Source organism: Oryza glaberrima, chromosome 11 (assembly GCF_000147395.1).
Source record: "Oryza glaberrima chromosome 11, OglaRS2, whole genome shotgun sequence".
In the NCBI taxonomy this organism is placed as follows: Eukaryota; Viridiplantae; Streptophyta; class Magnoliopsida; order Poales; family Poaceae; genus Oryza; species Oryza glaberrima.
In genome coordinates this window covers 12,958,780-12,978,184 of record NC_068336.1, presented here as the reverse complement: position 1 = coordinate 12,978,184, position 19,405 = coordinate 12,958,780, and the positions used below count along the sequence as shown (strand labels likewise).

At 44.8% G+C, this 19,405-nt stretch overlaps 2 protein-coding genes, 1 long non-coding RNA gene and 1 pseudogene across 5 annotated transcripts; 2 read left to right on the top strand and 2 right to left on the bottom strand.

Annotated features, from left to right (window-relative positions):
* Positions 1–3,992: 3,992 nt before the first annotated feature.
* On the bottom strand, positions 3,993–5,199 carry LOC127755394 (basic blue protein-like). Its single transcript, XM_052281060.1, has 2 exons — positions 4,957–5,199; positions 3,993–4,505 (listed from the first exon to the last, which is right to left on the bottom strand). Exons 1-2 carry the CDS (start codon positions 5,123–5,125, stop codon positions 4,300–4,302), a joined length of 375 nt encoding a protein of 124 aa, XP_052137020.1. The 5' UTR covers positions 5,126–5,199; the 3' UTR covers positions 3,993–4,299.
* A 2,538-nt stretch (positions 5,200–7,737) lies between these two features.
* On the bottom strand, positions 7,738–8,945 carry LOC127755689 (protein RGF1 INDUCIBLE TRANSCRIPTION FACTOR 1-like; annotated as a pseudogene).
* Positions 8,946–9,156: 211 nt separating this feature from the next.
* Positions 9,157–13,281, top strand: LOC127754146 (uncharacterized). Of its 3 annotated transcripts, none has more exons than XR_008012773.1 (5): positions 9,157–9,620; positions 9,714–9,785; positions 10,017–10,117; positions 10,453–10,604; positions 11,108–13,281. It is a non-coding gene; the product is annotated as an uncharacterized LOC127754146 (long non-coding RNA). The 3 variants fall into 3 exon arrangements; XR_008012772.1 differs by having other exon boundaries at positions 9,690–9,785; positions 11,108–13,280; XR_008012771.1 differs by having other exon boundaries at positions 9,160–9,785.
* Positions 13,282–15,077: 1,796 nt separating this feature from the next.
* Positions 15,078–15,795, top strand: LOC127754074 (uncharacterized). The gene has a single exon (XM_052279538.1). It carries the CDS (start codon positions 15,451–15,453, stop codon positions 15,793–15,795), a length of 345 nt encoding a protein of 114 aa, XP_052135498.1. The 5' UTR covers positions 15,078–15,450.
* The last annotated feature ends 3,610 nt before the right edge of the window (positions 15,796–19,405 follow it).

Genomic DNA, 19,405 nt, shown 5'->3' with positions numbered 1-19,405 from the left:
TAATCTAGTTGATATGGGATTATATAGTGGAAACCACAGATTACAAAGGGAATAGCAGAACTCGATGATACCGATGAGACCGTAGTCGAGTTGGCTCGACTAGATCACCCCGGCGACTTAGCTCCTGAAGGCTCCACTTCGTAGGCTGTGGTGGTTGTGTTGGCGGTAAGATTCGATCCCTTAGGTCCTCCCGGGGGTCCCTTTTATACCGCAAGTCAGTTGGTCTCCAAGTAGGTCAGTTGCTCCTCTTTCCAAATTAGTTGCGGGAATGGAATCCTCTCAACCTCCTCTACAATTTCACCAAAAAATCCCCAAAAGTTTCTATATAAATCCTTTCCAATTTCGCGGATCAATCTTTCCTTTCTCCGGCGAAGATCCTAAACTTTCCCGAGTTTTTCTTGTCGATCTGGGCCCGGACCCGAGCTCCCGTGCCTATATAAAGTACCCCCTAGTCGTCCTCTACCTTTCCCCTCAAGTCCTGTCCTTCGCCGTCGCCGGAAACACCCTCCCCGCGAGCACCTTCTCACTATTACCTAATGATGGATATTTAATTGTAGCTCACGGTGGTCAATCGTGATTGGTTAATTAATTAATTGCGAATTAAAACTTGCTAATGGTGGGTTGTGAGCACATGGTTTTGATGGTCGTGCTCATGACAATTAAGGACCGGTTCACGAGTTTCGGTTGTGAAACATTAATCGTGCCAACCACTAGCCAGCATAGGCAACGGCTTTACCTTTTGTATAGCATGGTTCATTGCAGGGCACCAGATTGAGAAGTAGCGGAGATAAGCCCACAGGGGTCGCTGGGAGCCCATGCCTTATTTTATAAGGGGGTGATTATGATCAAGGAACGGTGCGCTGTGGTGGATTGTGTTATGCGAGGGGTAGTGTCACAACTCCTTTCCGAGGTACCGTGGTGGTATTGAGGTGCATGGTGACATGTTGTGGGGCTGTGTCTTGTGGGTATAGTGGTACATCCCTGTCCAGAGTAAAACTATTCGAATAGTCGTGCCCACGGTTATGGGCGAGTCTAATAATGTCTTTCGTGATTAGTCTCACACTTCTCACCATAATAAATGATGCTATAACTGGTAATAATTTGATTAGCTCCTGGTTTAGAATGGTACATTCCTGGTTTGGAATGGTACATTCCTGGTTTGGAGATAGATATGTACAACCTGGTATGGTTGTTCAGGATTAGTTGGACCTGTGCAGCATGGGTGTGCTGTTCAGTGTTGATTAATATTGATGATTAATTACTCTATTGTTTTACAACTCTCAAGTGTTTGCTAAATACTGCTTTTGTAAATGAGCCCTATATTATGCCATTCTTTGGTATCTTTGTGCACTTGCATAGTTGTGTGGCTTGCGGAGTATTCCATGTACTCACCTTGCAATAATCAATTAAACCTTAGTTGAAGACAAGTTGCGAAGGAGAAGACGTTTGGCTTATACCCCAGTTGAGCTGCCTGTGGGAGTGGAGCCGGAGCTTCGCTAGATTTTATTTTCCGCTGCAGTTTTCTTCGTGGTGAGGACTAAGTGCCTCTTATGTAAGTATTTATTGTTTTAGTTATTTTGATGAATCTGTATATTAAATTATCAGTTTGTGTACCTCGGCTGATTCCTGGATGAGGATTTTAATGCACATTAGTTCGGAAATTACTAGTGAATTTCTGGGCGTGACAGGTGTAAAGTACGCTCGTCATCCCAACCCACTCTGGGGTCGTGCCCCCGCATCCCCGAAAAGGTAGTTATGCTATTTTTAGACGAGCTTGTTGAAGATGTTTTTGATGAATAGATAACTGAGATGTATATCTTATATGTCTCCATGCTCCTCTCACTGAGGAAAGTGTGACTTACAAGGCAAAGGTGCCTGGGTCCTCGGACAGGGCCGGGTCTGAGGCAGAACTTTGCTTATATTCTTTGGTTGTATATCTTATAGGTCTCCACGCTCCTCTCACTCAGCGACGTGGGACTTATAAGGGCAAAGGTGAGCCCGGGACCTAGGATAGGGCTGGGTCCAAAGTAGACCTCTGCTTATATTCTTAATATGTATAACTCGTAGGTCTCCACACTCCTCTCACTGAGGATTGCGGGATTTACAAGGGCATAGGTGAGCCCAGGACCCGAGACAGGGCCAGGTCCGAGGCAGACCTCTGCATATATTCTTAAGATGTATATCTTATAGGTCTCCACACTCCGGGACCTAAGATAGGGCCAGGTCCGAGGCAGACCTCTCCTCATATTCTGAAGATATATATCTTGTAGTTCTCCACGCTCCTCATTGTCGGACTTACAAGGGCAAAAGTGAGCCCGGGTCCTAGGACAGGGCTAGGTCCGAGAAAGACCTTTGCTTATCAGGACATAAGTCGTTCGAGGTTCTTTCTAGAAGAGTTTTTAGTCATCTGGAAGAGTTTTTAGTCATTGTAGATTTTATATGTTTCAACCTCCTCTTTAACCAAGAAGGGTGATACATATGTTGGCAAAAGTGGGCCCAGGGTCACTGAACGGACCGGCCCCAAATCTATCTTTTCCAATCATTATTAAGATGTATTTCTTATAAGCTTCGCTACCCCCAGGAGAGATCCGCTCAGCCTACACAGACCAGGGGGGCTAGACACACCACGTTTAACACCTTAAAATGTAGATTTTGTACATAACTATGCAAGTGAAGCATGCATGATTTATGAGGACGAGGGTGTGTCTGGGCCCCAGAGCGAACTGGGACCTTGGTCACCCCTCATCTTACCTTTCTAAGATATATGAATGCTAAAGACTAAGGACAAGGTCCGAGACCTAAACCCTAAAGGTGGGTCCCTGTTTGCCTATTTTAAGGATGTTTTAAGCGTGCTATTTATCTTAATTATATGAGAATAACTAATTTACAGGGGAAAGGGGTACCCTAATTCCCATTTCACCAACAACAGGCTTTCTGGATTGTGTCCACTGCACCCTCTAGATAACTTATAGGTTTGTTGTAGGTTTTCTTTAGATAATAGAAACAAATTATCTTGGTACTAAAAGTCCATTAAACTTTCTACGAACGCTTCTAAGCTGCCATGTGTACCTTACAAATGCTCTTAAGCTGCCACGTAGCACTATGATAAATTAGAGAAATTCTTAAAATTTCCGAGAAAAAACAAAACATCTAACCGTTGGTTTTTCATTTAATCCAGTGGACCTAATATTTTTAACCATTGGATCAATCTCTAATCTCTAAAAGACTTAAAAGACTGTTCCTTTTTCATTTAAAAGACTTATCTTCCAAATTCCACTCCCTACCAGCACTGTACATGGAGTCGTAAGTATTTATGTGCTTATCCTTGGTTCCTTGGTCCACCTCTACACCTCCTCTCTTTCTGTTTCTTTCCCTCTCTTATTCCTATTTTTATACAATATTGGTTAGAAAGCACAATACATGAGCACAGTTGATGATTAAAAAAATTATAACATCAAAATTGCTATTTTATCTGTTTATATCGTTAGATTATTTATGACTAAATATATGGTTAAAGATCATATTCATTATATCGTTAGCGAATGAATATAAGAGACGAATGCCAATGATAATTAAACAAATTCACTAAATTCCACACTACTTGCATGTACAAGCCTCTAAGGTGTCAATAGAAAATCAATAGCATTTCTTATAATGATATGATTAGAAATTTCCTACCAAAATTTTATTTTAAGACTCATTGACTAGGTATTTTTCTTAAAAATATTGTAGGGTCCTACATATAAGAAACACAATATAAGATATACATATTTGATAAATTAAAAAAAAGAGATAGTGAACACAATTAAGAAGGGCAATACCTCACTTTATTGAAACTTATTTTGTTATACCTGTTTTTTTAAACCAAATTAGAACAAGCACGTTCGTGCGAATGCGCGGGCTACCTTCCAAAACAATCGGGTAACATCAAAGCAAAACCAACACATAAGAAATAAACAATTATTGAATTTTATTTTGTGAATCTCCATCCATAGAAGGGAACTATATATTATATATAAGTACTTCCAAGTTCCAACAAACAGCCACACAGCCACACAGGTGCACATTCGGGTCATTATTTAGAACGCACAAAGCTGATATATAGCATGCAGCCATGCACGCATGCAGATGCAGGAGCATGACAGACCCAGTGTCAGTCACTCCAGTACATAGGGCTACAATTACAACTATATATACGCGACCAATCCCTAAACCGAGCAAGCTATATGCTGCTTCAGGCTGCAGAGACACCCACATAGTTTTAATTAATTAAGGGATTGATCTGTCGCCGGAGTTTCATCAGTTGGCGACGACCCGGAGCTTCATCCCGGCGGCGCAGTGGCCGGGGACGCCGCAGATGTAGTAGTTGACGCCCTTCTTGAGGAGGAACGACGCGGTCCCCGTCGCCGCCGCCACCGAGTCCGCCGAGCTGCCCACCTTGCAGCTCCTGTACGTCGCCGCGTCCACGGCCAGCACGTTGTGTGCGCCCGGTTTGTAGTTGAAAACTGCATGCATATATATATATATATATATGTGCAGAGAGCAGACGGCAGTGTAGTCAGGACGATGAGTGATATATTTTTGTTTTTTACAGAAAGGGAAGTGTAACTTCCGATCTCCGTAACAACTAAATATGCACGCGGTTATATTCATGGACATGGGAATTTAAATTCTGATGTGTGAAGTCATACAACCATGATTTCACCATTGCAACCTTCTGGCATAACTTATAGCAACTAAAAGAAAGCGTCTTAGATGTATATGGACGCATGTGTTGGCAACAAGACATAATATAAGAAACTATTAATTTGCACTCGTTTTAACTGATATAACTGGCTTGAAAAACGTTACTTATGCTGATCAGCTATGTAGAGCGGAAAAGATATATATATCATCGAGAATTATATATAGTATAAAGAGAGAAGATATATAGAGCGAGACTGTCTCTGTGTATACCAAGAGTGTCACCAGCAGCGAAGACCTTTCCATCAGCCCAGCTATCAAACGACACAGAGAAGTCCCAACCGTTGGAGTCACCAACAACATGTGTTTCAGCCAGCACAGTGGTCGAAAACGCAAGGGCCAGCAACCCTAACACCACGAGACCCACACTGTACTTCCCCATGGCCCTATGCGATAATTACGAACTAACTGTGTTTACAGCAAGCTAGATTTACTTGTCTGATATGATCTATCTGAATGTGCATGCAAAGTAGCAGGCTTCATGGCTCCATTTATACCCGTAAGCTTGCTACCTTTTTGTGATGCTTGTGTTAGTGCATACGTGCTGATTTTGATTCCTCTAGATAAAATTATAGATAACTAGTTCGGTCACCAAGCTTTGTGGTGCATGAGTAGGCAAGCATGAGATTGTTTTTTCTAGCTTGTGAGTGGTTAATTATTCCATCGGGTGAAGCCACTGGTAACGAGAAGTTAACCATGGGCACAATTTTAGGTTAATTTTGGACATACCAATAGCCTGAGCACTTGTACAAACCCTTCCATAGACCATACGAAGATAAATCAATGTTATCGTTTCTCTGAAGGTGTAACTATTGCGAACCAGCTAGTTTAAACCACGGGCCCAAGGTAGGATTTGTTTCTGGTTGGATGCTGTAAAGTTCAGTTACAGTGCATGCATGTACCTAAAAGCTGTGGCGAAGTTGTAATTAAAACCAGTGGACACCCTGCGCGTTGTAGCATGATAATTTAGAAATTCTTGCCGCTGGAATAAGGCTCTCTACTCCCAGTTTACAACCCCTCAATCGCAGGTTGTAAACCGGGACGTCCAACTCCGGTTAAAATAACCGGGACTAAACATTCATTTTTAGTCCCGGTTTATAACACCAACCGAGACTATAATATTTAGTCTCAGTTGGAGTTACAAACAGGGACTAGAGTTTTTCTTTTTTTCATTGTTAGTTTTTTCTTTTATCTTATTGTTTTTTTTTGTTGCTTGCATCTATTGATTTCAGTACCATCACCCCAAATCCCCATAGATCATACACAACAAAATCATCCACAATATATTCCCATCCACAAATCTGCAAATCATTCACAAAATAATCCACAATACATGCCCATCCACAAATCCACAAATCATTCACAAATATAAAAATTTTTACAGCATCTACAAATCATCATTCACAAAATAAAAAAAAAGTCCACAGATCCACCGGAAGTCCACAGATCCACCGGCCATGCACGGCCTCCCGATCGACTTCCATCGGACCGCTGCCTAGCCGGCGCCCGGCTGCCACCGCGGCTGCTTCTGCCGGCCCACCTTTCCCTCGTGCGCTGCCCACCTGCATCGGAGGGGAGAGGGTGGGAGCCGCCACCCGCAGGTGAGGGGAAGTGGAGGAAGGGGGAGGAGAGAAAATGGGGAGAGGAAGAGGGAGAGGAGGGGAGGGGAGGGGAGGGGGAGGAGATAAGATCGAGACTGGGAGAGGAGGAGGCACGCTGGGAGAGATAAGATCGAGGCTGGGAGAGGAGGAGTGAGAGGAGGAGGCGCGCGGCTCGGGTAGAGATTTTTTTAATCTTGGTCCCGGTTGTTATAACCAACATATAAAACCCGGGACTAAATATAAATCTTTAGTCCCGGTTGATATTAAACATAATGGAGTACTCACAACCGGACTAAAGATAATGGAGTACTCACATGTTCGTGAACCGGGCCTATAACAACCAGGATTAAAGATAATGGAGTACTCACATGTTTGTGAACTGAGACTAAAAATGATCTTTAGTCCCGGTTGACAAAAAAAATATGTTTAGTTCCGGTTAGAATAGGAACCGAGACTAATGTGGTTTTTAGCCAACCCAGCAAAGATCAGTTCTCAAGTAGTGTCCGTTACAGAGAGATCGAAGTACCAATCCTAAATGCTGATATAAAATGGACGCATTAATTAAATTGCTGACATAATTTGATGATATGGCTAAACTTAAGAGATATTTTGTACTCCCTCCATTTCACAATGTAAGTCATTCTAGCATTTCCCACATTCATATTAATGTTAATGAATATAGATACATATATCTATCTAGATTCATTAATATCAATGTGATTGTGAAAAATGCTAGAATGACTTGTATTGTGAAACGGAGGAAGTAGTAATTACTTCCTCTGTTCTATATTATAAGGCGTTTGGCTCCTCCATTTTTCGTCTATATTCACTAACATCCTATGATTTTAGATATATATATATATATATATAATATATGTAGCACAAATATCTATCCATGCATGAATTTATTTAAACGTCAGAACGTCAATTAATTCTAATGGTGGAAAATTCCTATTACAAAAATCATCTGTGAAGGCCATATGCTTTCCTTTTCAAAGGCGGTAAAAAAAAACTGTATGTGAAAATGGCTAATGCCATCTCAGGGTAATGTTTGTGGAAAATATTTTTGCATGCATATCCTTAGAGAAACCTCCTTGCATGGACAGTTTTCCTAAGGAACCGTCTACAGAAATCTCAAGGAATAAGTTTATAAAAAGGAATAAGTTCACTTTGACTCCCTTAAAAGTGACCCGAATATAATCCATGACCCTAAACCGCAAAACCGGATATCTCGACCCCCAAACTATTGAAACCGGTGCAATTTGACTCCCTAGACGGTTTTGAAGGGCGATTTTGCTGACGTGGCGCCTACGTGGCGGTATTGACCGGGTCTTTTTTACATGTGGCGCTTAAGTGGCATTAGAATTAAAAAAATATGTGTGGGACCCATTTGTCATTCACACAAAAGAAATGTGGGCCATGGGCCCTCCCTCGCTCTCCCGCTTCTCTCTCTTTCTCTCCCCTTCTTCTTCCCCTTCAGCCGGTGGCGTGTGGCGGTAGGCAAGCTAAGGCAGCGAAGGCGAGCTAGGGCGCCGCCAAAGTTCTCGCTGCTGCCACCGGCGGCGGCATCGTCATGGTCACCTCGTTGGCCTGCACGGTGGCCCCGCGGGCACCCGTCTTGGTGTCCACCAGCTGCACGCAGGCGGAGGAGCAAGAAAACAGATTAAGCGTGACCGGCGTGACCCAACATAACACACGAACAAAAAGAAGAAAATGGAAAACAAAATATTGTACTCCACTTGTAATCGTAGATGAGATTGAGAATGATGAGCAGAACAAACTGCATTGGCATTGTATATAGAGGAGAAGAAATAAAGAAGTGGAAATTGAGGTGAAAGTAAAGAAAAGGATGAAAACTTTGCAACCAAGGGAGCAGAAGCGGAATGGGTCGAGGAGGTCGAGGGCGCAGATCTAGCAGTTGTAAGGGGAGGCGGCGGCCTCGCCGACAACGGTGCCGGCGCCGCGTGGCTGGGGGTGCTCGTTGAAGAAGAGGACCTTGGCGCTGTTGATGACGTAGGTCTGGACGCCGGAGATGTCGAGGACATCCTCCACCTCCGTCACCCGCACCACATCGTTGTAGGAAGAACACCGTATCTGCACCAAAAACCAAATTGATAATAATCTTCCTGGAAGTTGTTTGCAATTGCAATTGCAATAGAATGAAACAAGAGAAAGAGGAGACCTGGATAACACGGTGGGATTGGTGTCGGTGGGAGTGGCAGTAGTAGCAAAAGGGCGGGGAAGGGGAAGGGCAGTCGAGGATCGAGGTAGAAGATGTGGCACTCGTTCGCGGCGACGCCGGGTGCGCCCCACACGCCAGGAAGAAGCGCGTCGACAGTAGCGTCTCCAGCTACTCGGGCAACGTCCCTGCACCCTCCTCCTCCGACGCCGCAAGCTAGGGCGGTGAACGCGAGCCCGCAGCGGTGGTGGCAGAGGAAGCGGCGAAGGACGGCGGCAGGTGGGAGCAGGCCGGAGCCGCCGCCAAGGATTCCAACCCGGACGCGGAGTTAAGCACGGCCAAAGGGGAAGAAGAAGGGGAGAGAAAGAGAGAGAAGGGAGAGAGCGAGGAGGAAGAAGGAAGGAGACAGGGATGACTGACATGTGGGCCCACATTTCTTTTCGTGTGAATAACTAATGGGTCGCACGCATATCCCTTCTTTCTATATAGTTAAGACCCAAAGCTGATTTCTGGTTGAGCCACGTCACCTGTTAAATCTTAGCCATTTGATGTAATCTGGACGCTCGCAGCTGCCACCGCCAGATGCAGTCGCTTCTCCTCCCTTCTCCTTCACCCCGGCCCGCGCTCGCTTCTCCGCCCTGCACGCGCTCGCGGTCGCTTCTCCTCCGTCCCCTGCGAGATGCGCGGCGGGCCCGCCGCGGATGCGGTCGATTCCCCTTCCCTTTGCGCTTTCTTAGGATATTCGCTGTCCTCCGCTTCCCCCCGCACCGATCCTCCCCCTAGCCCGTCTTCGCCCCCCATCGCATCGCCTCCCGCACCATCAAGATTCCGGGGCCGGAGGCATGCCCCCAGCGCAGCAGGTGGACCCTCCGCCCCATGGCCGCATCGCCTCCCCCCAGCGCTGCAGTCGCCCCTCCCGCTCTGCCCTGCGACGTCGCACCCTAGCGCCGCAGGTGCCTCACACCCCCAGCAGCCGCCTCCCAGCCTCTTCGCCTCCTTGGCGTGTATGGAGAAAGGGAACCATCGTTGGGCGCACGCTGAAACGGAAACCGTTCGATCCCCGAGTCCCATCTATTCATCTTCAGTTTTTTGAAACAGTACGTCGCCGCTTGCTTTATACTGGCCTTCTTTCCCGTCCTATTTATGTATGATGATACACACAACAGCTGAAGAAAAGTGGTACACAGCAGCTGGATCAATCTGCTCGGCCAGCAAGTAGCTTCTCCTCCATACAAGCACATCCTTGGATTGATCTGCTCTAGGTTGTCCACTGCTTGCCGATCTCACATGTTCCAGCATAGCTTCTTTCCCCATTCAGCTAAATTTTTTTATAATACATATTGTTTGATGCTAATTCTGTAGTCACACTAATTTCTTCGTGATTCAATTATCAATTTCCAACCGATTTCAGTATCCCAAATTGGTCCTTCTTTTTTCCCTGTATAACAGTATTTGCACTAACAGTTTAATTATTCCCTTCAATTTCTTCACAGGATTAACTACTTCGATTTCGTCTTGGGTTTATTACTGGATTAAGTAATCCACAACCGTTTTACCCAGGTTGTTGAACTATTATGGGGAAATTTCTTCGACGGTAATACGTAACAATATAATCCTTTTTCCCCTAACTATACAATTTCTATTATTATGCTCCTTTGTTTTCCATATTTATTTGTCATATTGTGATTATTCTGGTTACCTTGCATCTATCAAGCACCTTTGTATTTTAAGGTTTTAGTATTCTATTATGTTACATGGAAAGTTTAGTAGTACACTTGCTGCACTGAATCCCTACAGATAATTCCTATCACTGAACAATGTTTAGTGAATCAATAATTCCTATCACTGAATGACATTTAGTGATTCAATGATTTTATATGTATCTTGCATACTTGGAGTACTAAATGATAAGATGAAATATAACTGCAGATAATTCCCAACTTATCAAAAGTTTGGTGATCCTTTAGTCAGCCCTGTAAGCATGATTCAGTGAAGCCATGGCTCAGATGGAGATTCTTTTTATCATGTGCAACACGATGATTCTTCAGGCTTTGGCAATTCTTTCAGTAACCATCAATAATGTAAGTGCCAGCTACAGTTTGTATAGGTCCCAGTCTTCTTTGATTTGTTTACCAAATATTACCTGACCTGAGTTCACAATGTAAGTCATAATAGTATGATCTCAAAATTCTCAAATTAACTTAAAATATGTTACAGTTTATTTTACCTCAAACTTACATTGATTCATATAACATGTTTATCTTCCTCATGTACTGAGAAACTGCATAATTTATCAACTTTTCATGAATTATATTTCCTCTTCTGAGGTAGCATCATGTCTTTTGTATCTTTCATGAATCATATTTCCTCTTCTGAGGTAGCATCATGTCTTTGTATCTTAGGTGAATCCTGTTTTTTTAGATATGATGATGATCTTCAAACTTCCATCTGTAGTGTGTGTGTGTGTCTCTATATATATATATATGTAAGACAAGGACTGCATTGAGTATTTTCAGTATTGTTCTTCTTGCCCCCATAGATTTGGAAGCTAGCGTTTGATCAATATACTCCTATTTTCTGTCAGGCACTATTGTGGTGTTTTACATGAGGGGGTCTCAATGCACTCAAAGTGAAGCATTGCTATCAGATTATTCCTTGCAAAAGTTGCTCCACTATCATCCAGAATTTCAGACTGCAGTTGGTATTGCGTCAGTTTCCCTTCTTTGCTTTTTTTTTTTTTTATCTCACAAAGTGTACTTGGATTTTTAAATTCTATTTCAATACAAATATCCCGCCGCAACGCGCGGGGTATCATCTAGTTTATTTTAATTCTAATGCCACTTAAGCGCCACGTCAACGCCACGTGTAAAGAAAACCCGGTCAATACCGCCACGTCAGCAAAACCGCCCTTCAAAACCGTCTTGGGAGTCAAATTGCACCGGTTTCAATAGTTCAGGGGTCGAGATATCCGGTTTTACGGTTTAGGGTTATAGATTAGATTCGGGTCACTATTAAGGGAGTCAAAGTGAACTTATTCCTTATAAAAATGTTGTAGGTTTTACAGGTGTTTTCTTAAGGAAAAGGTTTGTAAAAGAATGATTTTCACGAGCGGTTCTATTAAGGAACAGACCTTAAATACAACGGCAATATATTTTAAGGATAAAATGTCGTAACTCTTTCATATGAAGTTAATTGATGACAAAATTTGCCCAAAAAAAAAGTATAGCTCTCAATGAGATCAACATTATGTTAAATTATTTTTTTACATTTGAGATTGTTTATGGCCTAAATATTCGTTACAAGCTCTAATATATATTTTTACAAGTGGTTCTTTAGGAAGATAAAACTTTGAGAATTCATTTTGAGTCCAATTGAAATGAACGGAAGTTATCTGAGATCCTTACAATATTTGTTTCAAACAGAAAACCAGGCCATTCGCATGGATGGTTCATGGGCCTGGTTTTTGCCCATAAGAAAAGAGCCGTTCCAGCATCCTCGGATCCGCAATGGCTGAAATGGATCGATGAAACGTCGGGGAACACGTTCTACTAGTGGAAACTATTTTGATCCCTCGAGAGGATGCCCCCTCGTTGTTTACATGTCACTTAAATGATTTTAAAAAAAATTAAAAAAAATTGAGAAGATGTATTAACATATGATATATCACTCCACAAACATACAAGTTCAAATTCAACTTTTACATCTCGCAACGAAAAAAAACAAATTTGACTTGATATATTCGCCTTGCCGCCCTCCCCGAGGGTGGCAGGGTCTATTTCTGTAAATATTTTTGCCGGTAATATTTCTGTAAATATTAAAAAAATAAAAATTTAAAAATGAAAAAAAATCAGTAGTCTTCCTATCCTATGCACTCTGTCCATCAATCCATGGAAGACGAGTCCAACAATTAATTAAATTGCATGAATTAGAGCTGATATCAGTTAATTAAGTAGATGGACCGGATATGAACTATCATGTGCGTCCGGCGCTCTAGGAGTGATCGAACAAAGCAGACCTAGGAGTTAGCACGTGTGGGCCCCCGGCTTTACACACCAGAAACCCCATGTGTCTTACAGTAGCACGTGTGGGCCCCCGGCTTTACACACCAGAAACCCCATGTGTCATACAGTACCATATTCTAGATCAATAGATGGTACACACAGTTGAACTGTACATTAATAATAGAAGGGTAGCCTAAATAGGACCTAAATAGACCGAGCATGGTCATAAATAATACCAAATATCCAAAGAAGTAGATGAGCTAACGGAAGCGAAGCAGCGGCGGTCCAACATACTCCACAGGCATCGACTGGTGCACCTAGGTCCCGGCTCCACGGTCTTCGACATCTTTTCATCAGCTAGTTCCCGAATGGTCGACTCCAACTTCTTTCTAAAAGATTTAGTTAAGCAAGGGTGAGTACCAACCGTACTCAGCAAGCCACCACTACATAATGTATTTAGTGCACACATGGGGTTAAAGGATGGCTTGGTTTATTTGCAAAAAGCTAAATTTCACAAATCAGTTCACAAACCTAAGACCTAGCAGTTTTAAATGAAAAACAACGTTAAGTTGAAGTTGTCATTAATCCGCGAGGATTCATCCACATTCCCAAAGCCTCGCTTGGTCCGGTTTACCCTCACATCCAGTTTTCCACATTCCCAACATCACAATGACCTTTCCGCCCATCGGGCAAGGTCACAACACTTTCCTAATCTAAGCAATATTAAAATCTATGAGGCTAGTCAAGTGTAGTACAAGTCCCGGTGCTTAATAACCAACACATGAGCCTAATCCCAACACATGAGACTTGTCACGCCCCGGTTTTTCAGTCATTCTTGCATTTCGGCACCTGCTCCAAGGACTATAAATCCCCATTGCACTCCCGGCACAACACACCACCTCGAGCCGGTAGTGAGGAGAGTCCTGGCGCTCCCGGGATCACAAGAGGTTACATTACATATAGGTGAGGTGTGTTTTAAGTTTTGCCGCGGCATTCAAACGATCGATCCAATCGATCCATCACACTTCCCACACAAACGTCACCACTTCAGAACCACCATGGCAGTGGTGCCGTCCCACGAGAATTTCTTAGTCCACCGGGTCTATACCCACTCGAGAAGTGTGGTCGTACTCTGATCGTTTCCTGCATACCTTCTTGACTCGGTTCTTAATTGACCAGGGTCGGCGACTAGCCGTTTCCAGAACCACCCATATTCTATCCATGCCGCCCCAGTCGAAAGCATTTTGTCTAATTAGGTTTTTTGTTTTCGCAAAGGTTTTTGTGTCGCGGGTGGCGCTCATGTCTCCACCCGCCTTCTGGCAATCACTCTCGACGAGTGACCACCGCCAACACATCCATATCCAACTATTATGGAGTGTACAATCATCTATATATAAGCCATACTGAGCAAATGTCAATATTTGACTACGTATGAATAAAAGACTCAGGCAACAAGGATATAATAAAGGTAACAATATCAACGATGGTTCACATACAACTTTAGGTACGCATTTTATAATTAGCACACGACTTTATTTATAAACAAAACATTTATAAAATGGGTTCAATATGCTCAAAGAGGGAAGCATACTGACTTGCCTTGCTTTTAGAAATCGATATCTTCAAGAAATCCACGCCTGATGAATATCGGCAATACCCAATACGCGGTTAGCACGAGAAAACCATATAACAACCTCTGAATAAAGTACCAAACAGTAGTGCCATTGGATAGATCCCGATTTTAGAAAAAAAATCCGGAAGTTGAACGGAATCAATCGGAGTCACGGTTTGGAAGATATAGACTTCCGAAGTTTAGATGATTTATAAACCGAGGAAAAGGATACCCAAAATAGGATTCCTTTTATTTTGGAGGAAATATTCCTAAGGTCATTCTCTGGAATGGAGGAGGTATATTGGACTTGGGTGGAGATGAATACTACTGCTGGGCTACTGCCCGAAGCTTGGAGGAGGGATTAATATAGACTTTTCTGTGGGATTGATTCTCTGGCTTAACCAAGGAAGTGGGGAATTTTTTTCATTTTTCAATTTAATTTTTTTAATATTTACAGAAATATTATATCGGCGGAAAGATTTACAAAAATAGACCTTGCCGCTCTTCATTTGGGCGGCAAGCTGATGTGGCACACGACGTCATCACGACGCCGTGTGCATTTTGCGTTTAGGCCCTTACAGCCCTTTGTAAGGGCGGCAAGAGGTTAAATGCAATTTTTGCCCTACCAAAAAAGCAATTGGCTAGTTCTTTTTGCATATGAGCCCTTTCCCGCCTTTGGGAATTTGGCGCGGAGACCCCTTGCAACCCAAACATAGGGCGGCAAGGGGCCACGTGCAAAATTCGCAGTCCCCCAAATGACCGTCCTACGCCTGTGTGCCACGTCAGCTTGCCGCCCAAATGGAGGGCGGCGGGTCTATTTTTTAAATCTTTTCGCTGATATAATATTTCTGTAAGTATTAAAAAATAAATTTAAAAATGAAAAAAATTCAGGAAGTTGGGGAGGTGATATAGACTTTTTGGGTGGCCAAAGGTTTCCGAGGGGTCAAATAGGTGGGTCCCACGGCCCCTTTTTCTTTTTCTTTTCTTTCGTATTCCTTCTCTCTCTCTTTCTTATCTACTACTCCCTCTGTCCCATAATATAAGGGATTTTGAGTTTTTGTTTGTAGTGTTTGACCACTTATTTTATTTAAAAAATTTTAAAATTATTATTTACTTTTTTGGAATTATTATTTACTTTTTATTTTTTATATTTGCATAAATATTTTGAATAAGACGAGTATTCAAACACTACGAGTAAAAAAAAGGAGGGAGTACTCTCGGCTTCTCGTCACATCTCTCTCTCGGTCTCTCCTCTGCCTCTTCACGCGTGCCTGAGAGGAAGACGCCAACGACGGCAGTCGGAACGGGGCGGCGATGGGGGGAAGAGAGTGGAAAAAGGGAGCAGCGCCGGTGGGGAAAGGGAGGCTGGGGCGCTGGCTGCTCGGGCTGGGCGGCGTGGCAAGAGGCGGCACGACGGCGCTCGGCGCTTGGCGCGGCGGCACGGCCGGCGTCCGGGAGCCAGGGACAACGGCGACGGCGGAGAAGAGGAGGTGGCGGCATGAGGAGGAGACTGCCTCGGCGCTGTCGGCGGGGCTGTGCCCGGCTGAGCTCCGGCCGGCCAGCGTGGTGGAGGGAGGGCGGTGGAGATCAGGGAGACGGCAAGAGGAGGCCGTGTCCGTGGTCGGCGACCTGGTGACGGCGTTCATCCCGGCACGGTGACGCCGCCACGCGCAAGGGCGGAGGCGTGCGGGATGACTTGGCCGCGCGCGGGGCGGCGCTTGCGGCAGGCGGTACTCCACTTGGAGCGGCGGTGACCCAGATCAAGGTGACGATGGCGGCGGAGGTTGCAGTAGCCCCTCGGATGGGCGGTGATGGAGGCGTTCGCGGGAGCTGCTCACGTGGCCGATGTGGCTGTGTGCGGCGGCACCGGCCCCGAGGGTCCTTCGGCCGAGCGGAGGTCGAGGCGGCGATGGGAAGTGGAGGAGTGTGGCGGCAAAGCGATGGCCGACGAGGTTGTGGCGAAGCGGCTGTGGCCCGTGGCACACGGGTCCGAGCGGCGTGGCGCCCACAAGCTGCTCGTCCGTGCGCCCTAGCCGACGGGTGATGATACGAAGGTGGCGGCGGGGATTGGAGTGGCGACAGTGGAGGATGGTGGAGTGAGGCGGCTTCTCTAGCCATTGATTTGCTTGGTGATGCGGATGGCTTCGAGGGGGAAGGAAAGGGGAAGGCAGAGGTGATGTGGCGCGCGCCCATTGCTTGGACGGCGGCGGCGTGGGCCCGGGCGTCGACATCGACACAGTGGAGGGGAAGCGCAATGCGTGTGGTGTGGACATGGCTCACGCGGACTCTCGTCTGCGGCCAATGGAGACCGAGGATGCGAAGGCGTGGACGAGGAGTAGCGAAGTTCACGCGGGCGACGTCCTGGGAGGCGGCGAAGTGACCATCGGTCACTACTAGGCTTCACCGGAGCACGTGTCGGCGGTGGATGGGATGGACGGCGATGAGATGCCGACATCCAAAGGGTAAGGCTTACTCCGTCCAAGAAAAAAAACCCAGGATTTCATTATCCAACGTTTGACCTTCCGTCTTATTTAAAAAGAATATAAAAAAATTAAAAAGACAAGTCACGTATAAAATATTAATCATGTGTTATCATCTAACAACAATGAAAATACTAATTATAAAAAACTTCAAGTAAGACGGACAACCAAACGTTGGACACAGAAATCTAGAGTTTGTTTTCTTAGGGAGGAAGTACAGGGTAAGCTTCGCCTCTGAGAAGTGAGAACTCAGCTCTCCCCTTTTCGGTGTGGACTCGGCTCTTCTATTCGGCGCGAACCATCCTCACTGTGCTTTTGGTGTTTGGGGCAGAGATTTGGTGGACTGGGTGCATGGCGTAGGAGGAGGAGCTGCGCCAGTGCGGCTCCCCGGCGGGGATTTTGGACTTTATGCCATCTTCTCCAACGCCTCATTCCCAAATGCCATCCTCCTGAACATCCTCGCTAATTTGCCACTGGGCCCCACAAAACTGTTGTTTCTATGCCATTTTCCTCTAATTTTAACGCCACCACATCGGCAGACGTGGAATTCGGATGGTGAAATGTCCATTTTGCCCCTTGGCGCGCGTGGACAGAAAAAGGCGTCGTTTCTTCGTCGTTTCACTCCGCCTCCCCTAAAAAACGCGAGCAGCCGCTTACGAATCCACCGAGCAGCGATGGCGGCCAAACCGTGACAGCAATCCCAGGTAGGAGATCGATAGATCCACCATCTTCCCCTCTTTTGGTTTAGTTTGGCATCTGTTTCCCTCACTTTTTTCTCCGGATTCACTTGTTTTTTTTTTAAGATCTGATAGTCTAGGGTTTGCTGAGAAGGAGGCATGGTTCCGTCTGAGTGGCCATCGTGGTAAGATCCAAAATTTCCTGCTTTATTCTGTGTTGCTTTCATGTGTCCACACACCACAGGGGCAAGACGGCCAATTCACCATCGAGATTCCACGTCCGCTGCTGATGTGGCGTCAAAATGGGAAGAAAATGGCATAGAATCAACCGTTTTGTGGGGTCCAATGGCAAATTAGCGAGGATGTTCAGGAGGATGGCATTTGGGAATGAGGCGTTGGGGAAGATGGCATAAAGTACAAAATCCCTCCCCGGCGTGCGTGCGTTGAACGTTAGTTCGGGGCGGCGCACGACACTGCTCGTGCTGCCGCGTGGTGCGGCGCGACACGGTGTGCGGTGCGACTCAGCGCGGGAGCGCAATGCGGCGCACTCAAGGAGGAGGAGCGGTGCGGCACGTCGCGGTGGCTCGGTGACCTGGTGCGCCAGCCTTGCTCGGCTCGGCATTTTGCCGAGCACGTGGCGGGCGGCGTGTCGGCCTGGCCGACTGAGGCAAGGGAGGGGAAGAAGACTCGGCTACAATGGGGCAGGGGACGCAGAACGGACTTATGCTGTAATGAGCTGTTGGGTTGGCTGAGAACAGGAAAGCCCAAGCAATAGGAGTATTTGAATGACTATAACAAGGAATTTGTAACTGGGACTTGAAATTGGAATTTGTAGATTGCCTGTAAACATGTAATGGATTGTATGGTTGTAAATGGACTGTATAATTGGACAAGTGACTTTGAGCCGAGATTTGGGATTGTGCACGGACTGTTTAATTTTGGGTATTTGGATTGGATTCGAATCGGCCTCTCAGTTGCCCAAGTATTTAACTTAGGTTTTCTTGGCAACCGCTTGAATGAAAGGACCGCTATATCGCATACAAATCCATCGGACGCAGTAGAGCTCCAAAGGTAGGGATGATATCAATGATAGGATTAGGAGCGGCGTATGGCACACAAACCCATACGTCGTGGCAGGATTCAAAAGTTGATATAGGGTTGAGGATCAAAGAATTTACGTACGACAATTAAATATGCCGAATGACTTTAGGGTTTTAAGCGAAAGCCGCACTCGAGGACTTTTGAGTAGCATGAAACTAGGAAAGGAGGGGATCCGAGGGAGGCCAAGTTGAAGAGACGAAGCGGGTCTCGATTCAATCGCAAGGTTCCAAGGGTTGGGGAAAAGAAATGATGTTGCGGCAAAAGAACATGTTCCAGGACTTCGATTAGCTTATCATCGAAGCGCTTAGCAAAAGGGAAGGACGTCGATCGAAGGACATCCTTTAGGAGGAATGATTTGACTGCGGTATTCCAACGATTCAAGGACAGGACGGATAGAGAGTTGAGAGGACATAGGAGGGATTTCACAAGGATTGATGGATTAACTGAGATCTTTGGTACAAACATATGAATGCACACAAATAACACAAGTCCCATTATGTGGGTCGGCTTGGCCTTTCAAGGAGGAAAGCTAGATTTTTCCGTGAGTTCTTTTGAAATAAAATTCTTTTAAGATTTTAGTTCGTAAATTGAGTTTTCCTAGTAAATTCCTTCTTGTCTTTCATTGTAAAATAATTCCCAAACACTTATAATTTCAAAATAGGGTTTTCAGAAGTTAACTAATATTAGCCCTCATTTGTAAAAATAGTTTTCTCGAGGAAATATCTCTCAAAGTATGTTTTCTAAATATTTAGTATTTATTTTTGTTTATACATCAAATACATCAAATAGGTTTTATTTCACCGAAAAGGGGTTTCAGAAAGATAAATAGTATTTTTTAAATATTTTCTTAATTAATATATTTCATAATCATGGTTCTCTTAACAAATAATATTTGAATCTAAATAAATTTGTCCCTAGATTTCCGTCCTTGTGGTCCAAGTGCAACCGAAAAATGGGAGATAAAATCCAATAAAATCCAGCATGACTGATTTTGGAGAAGATTTTTGATTA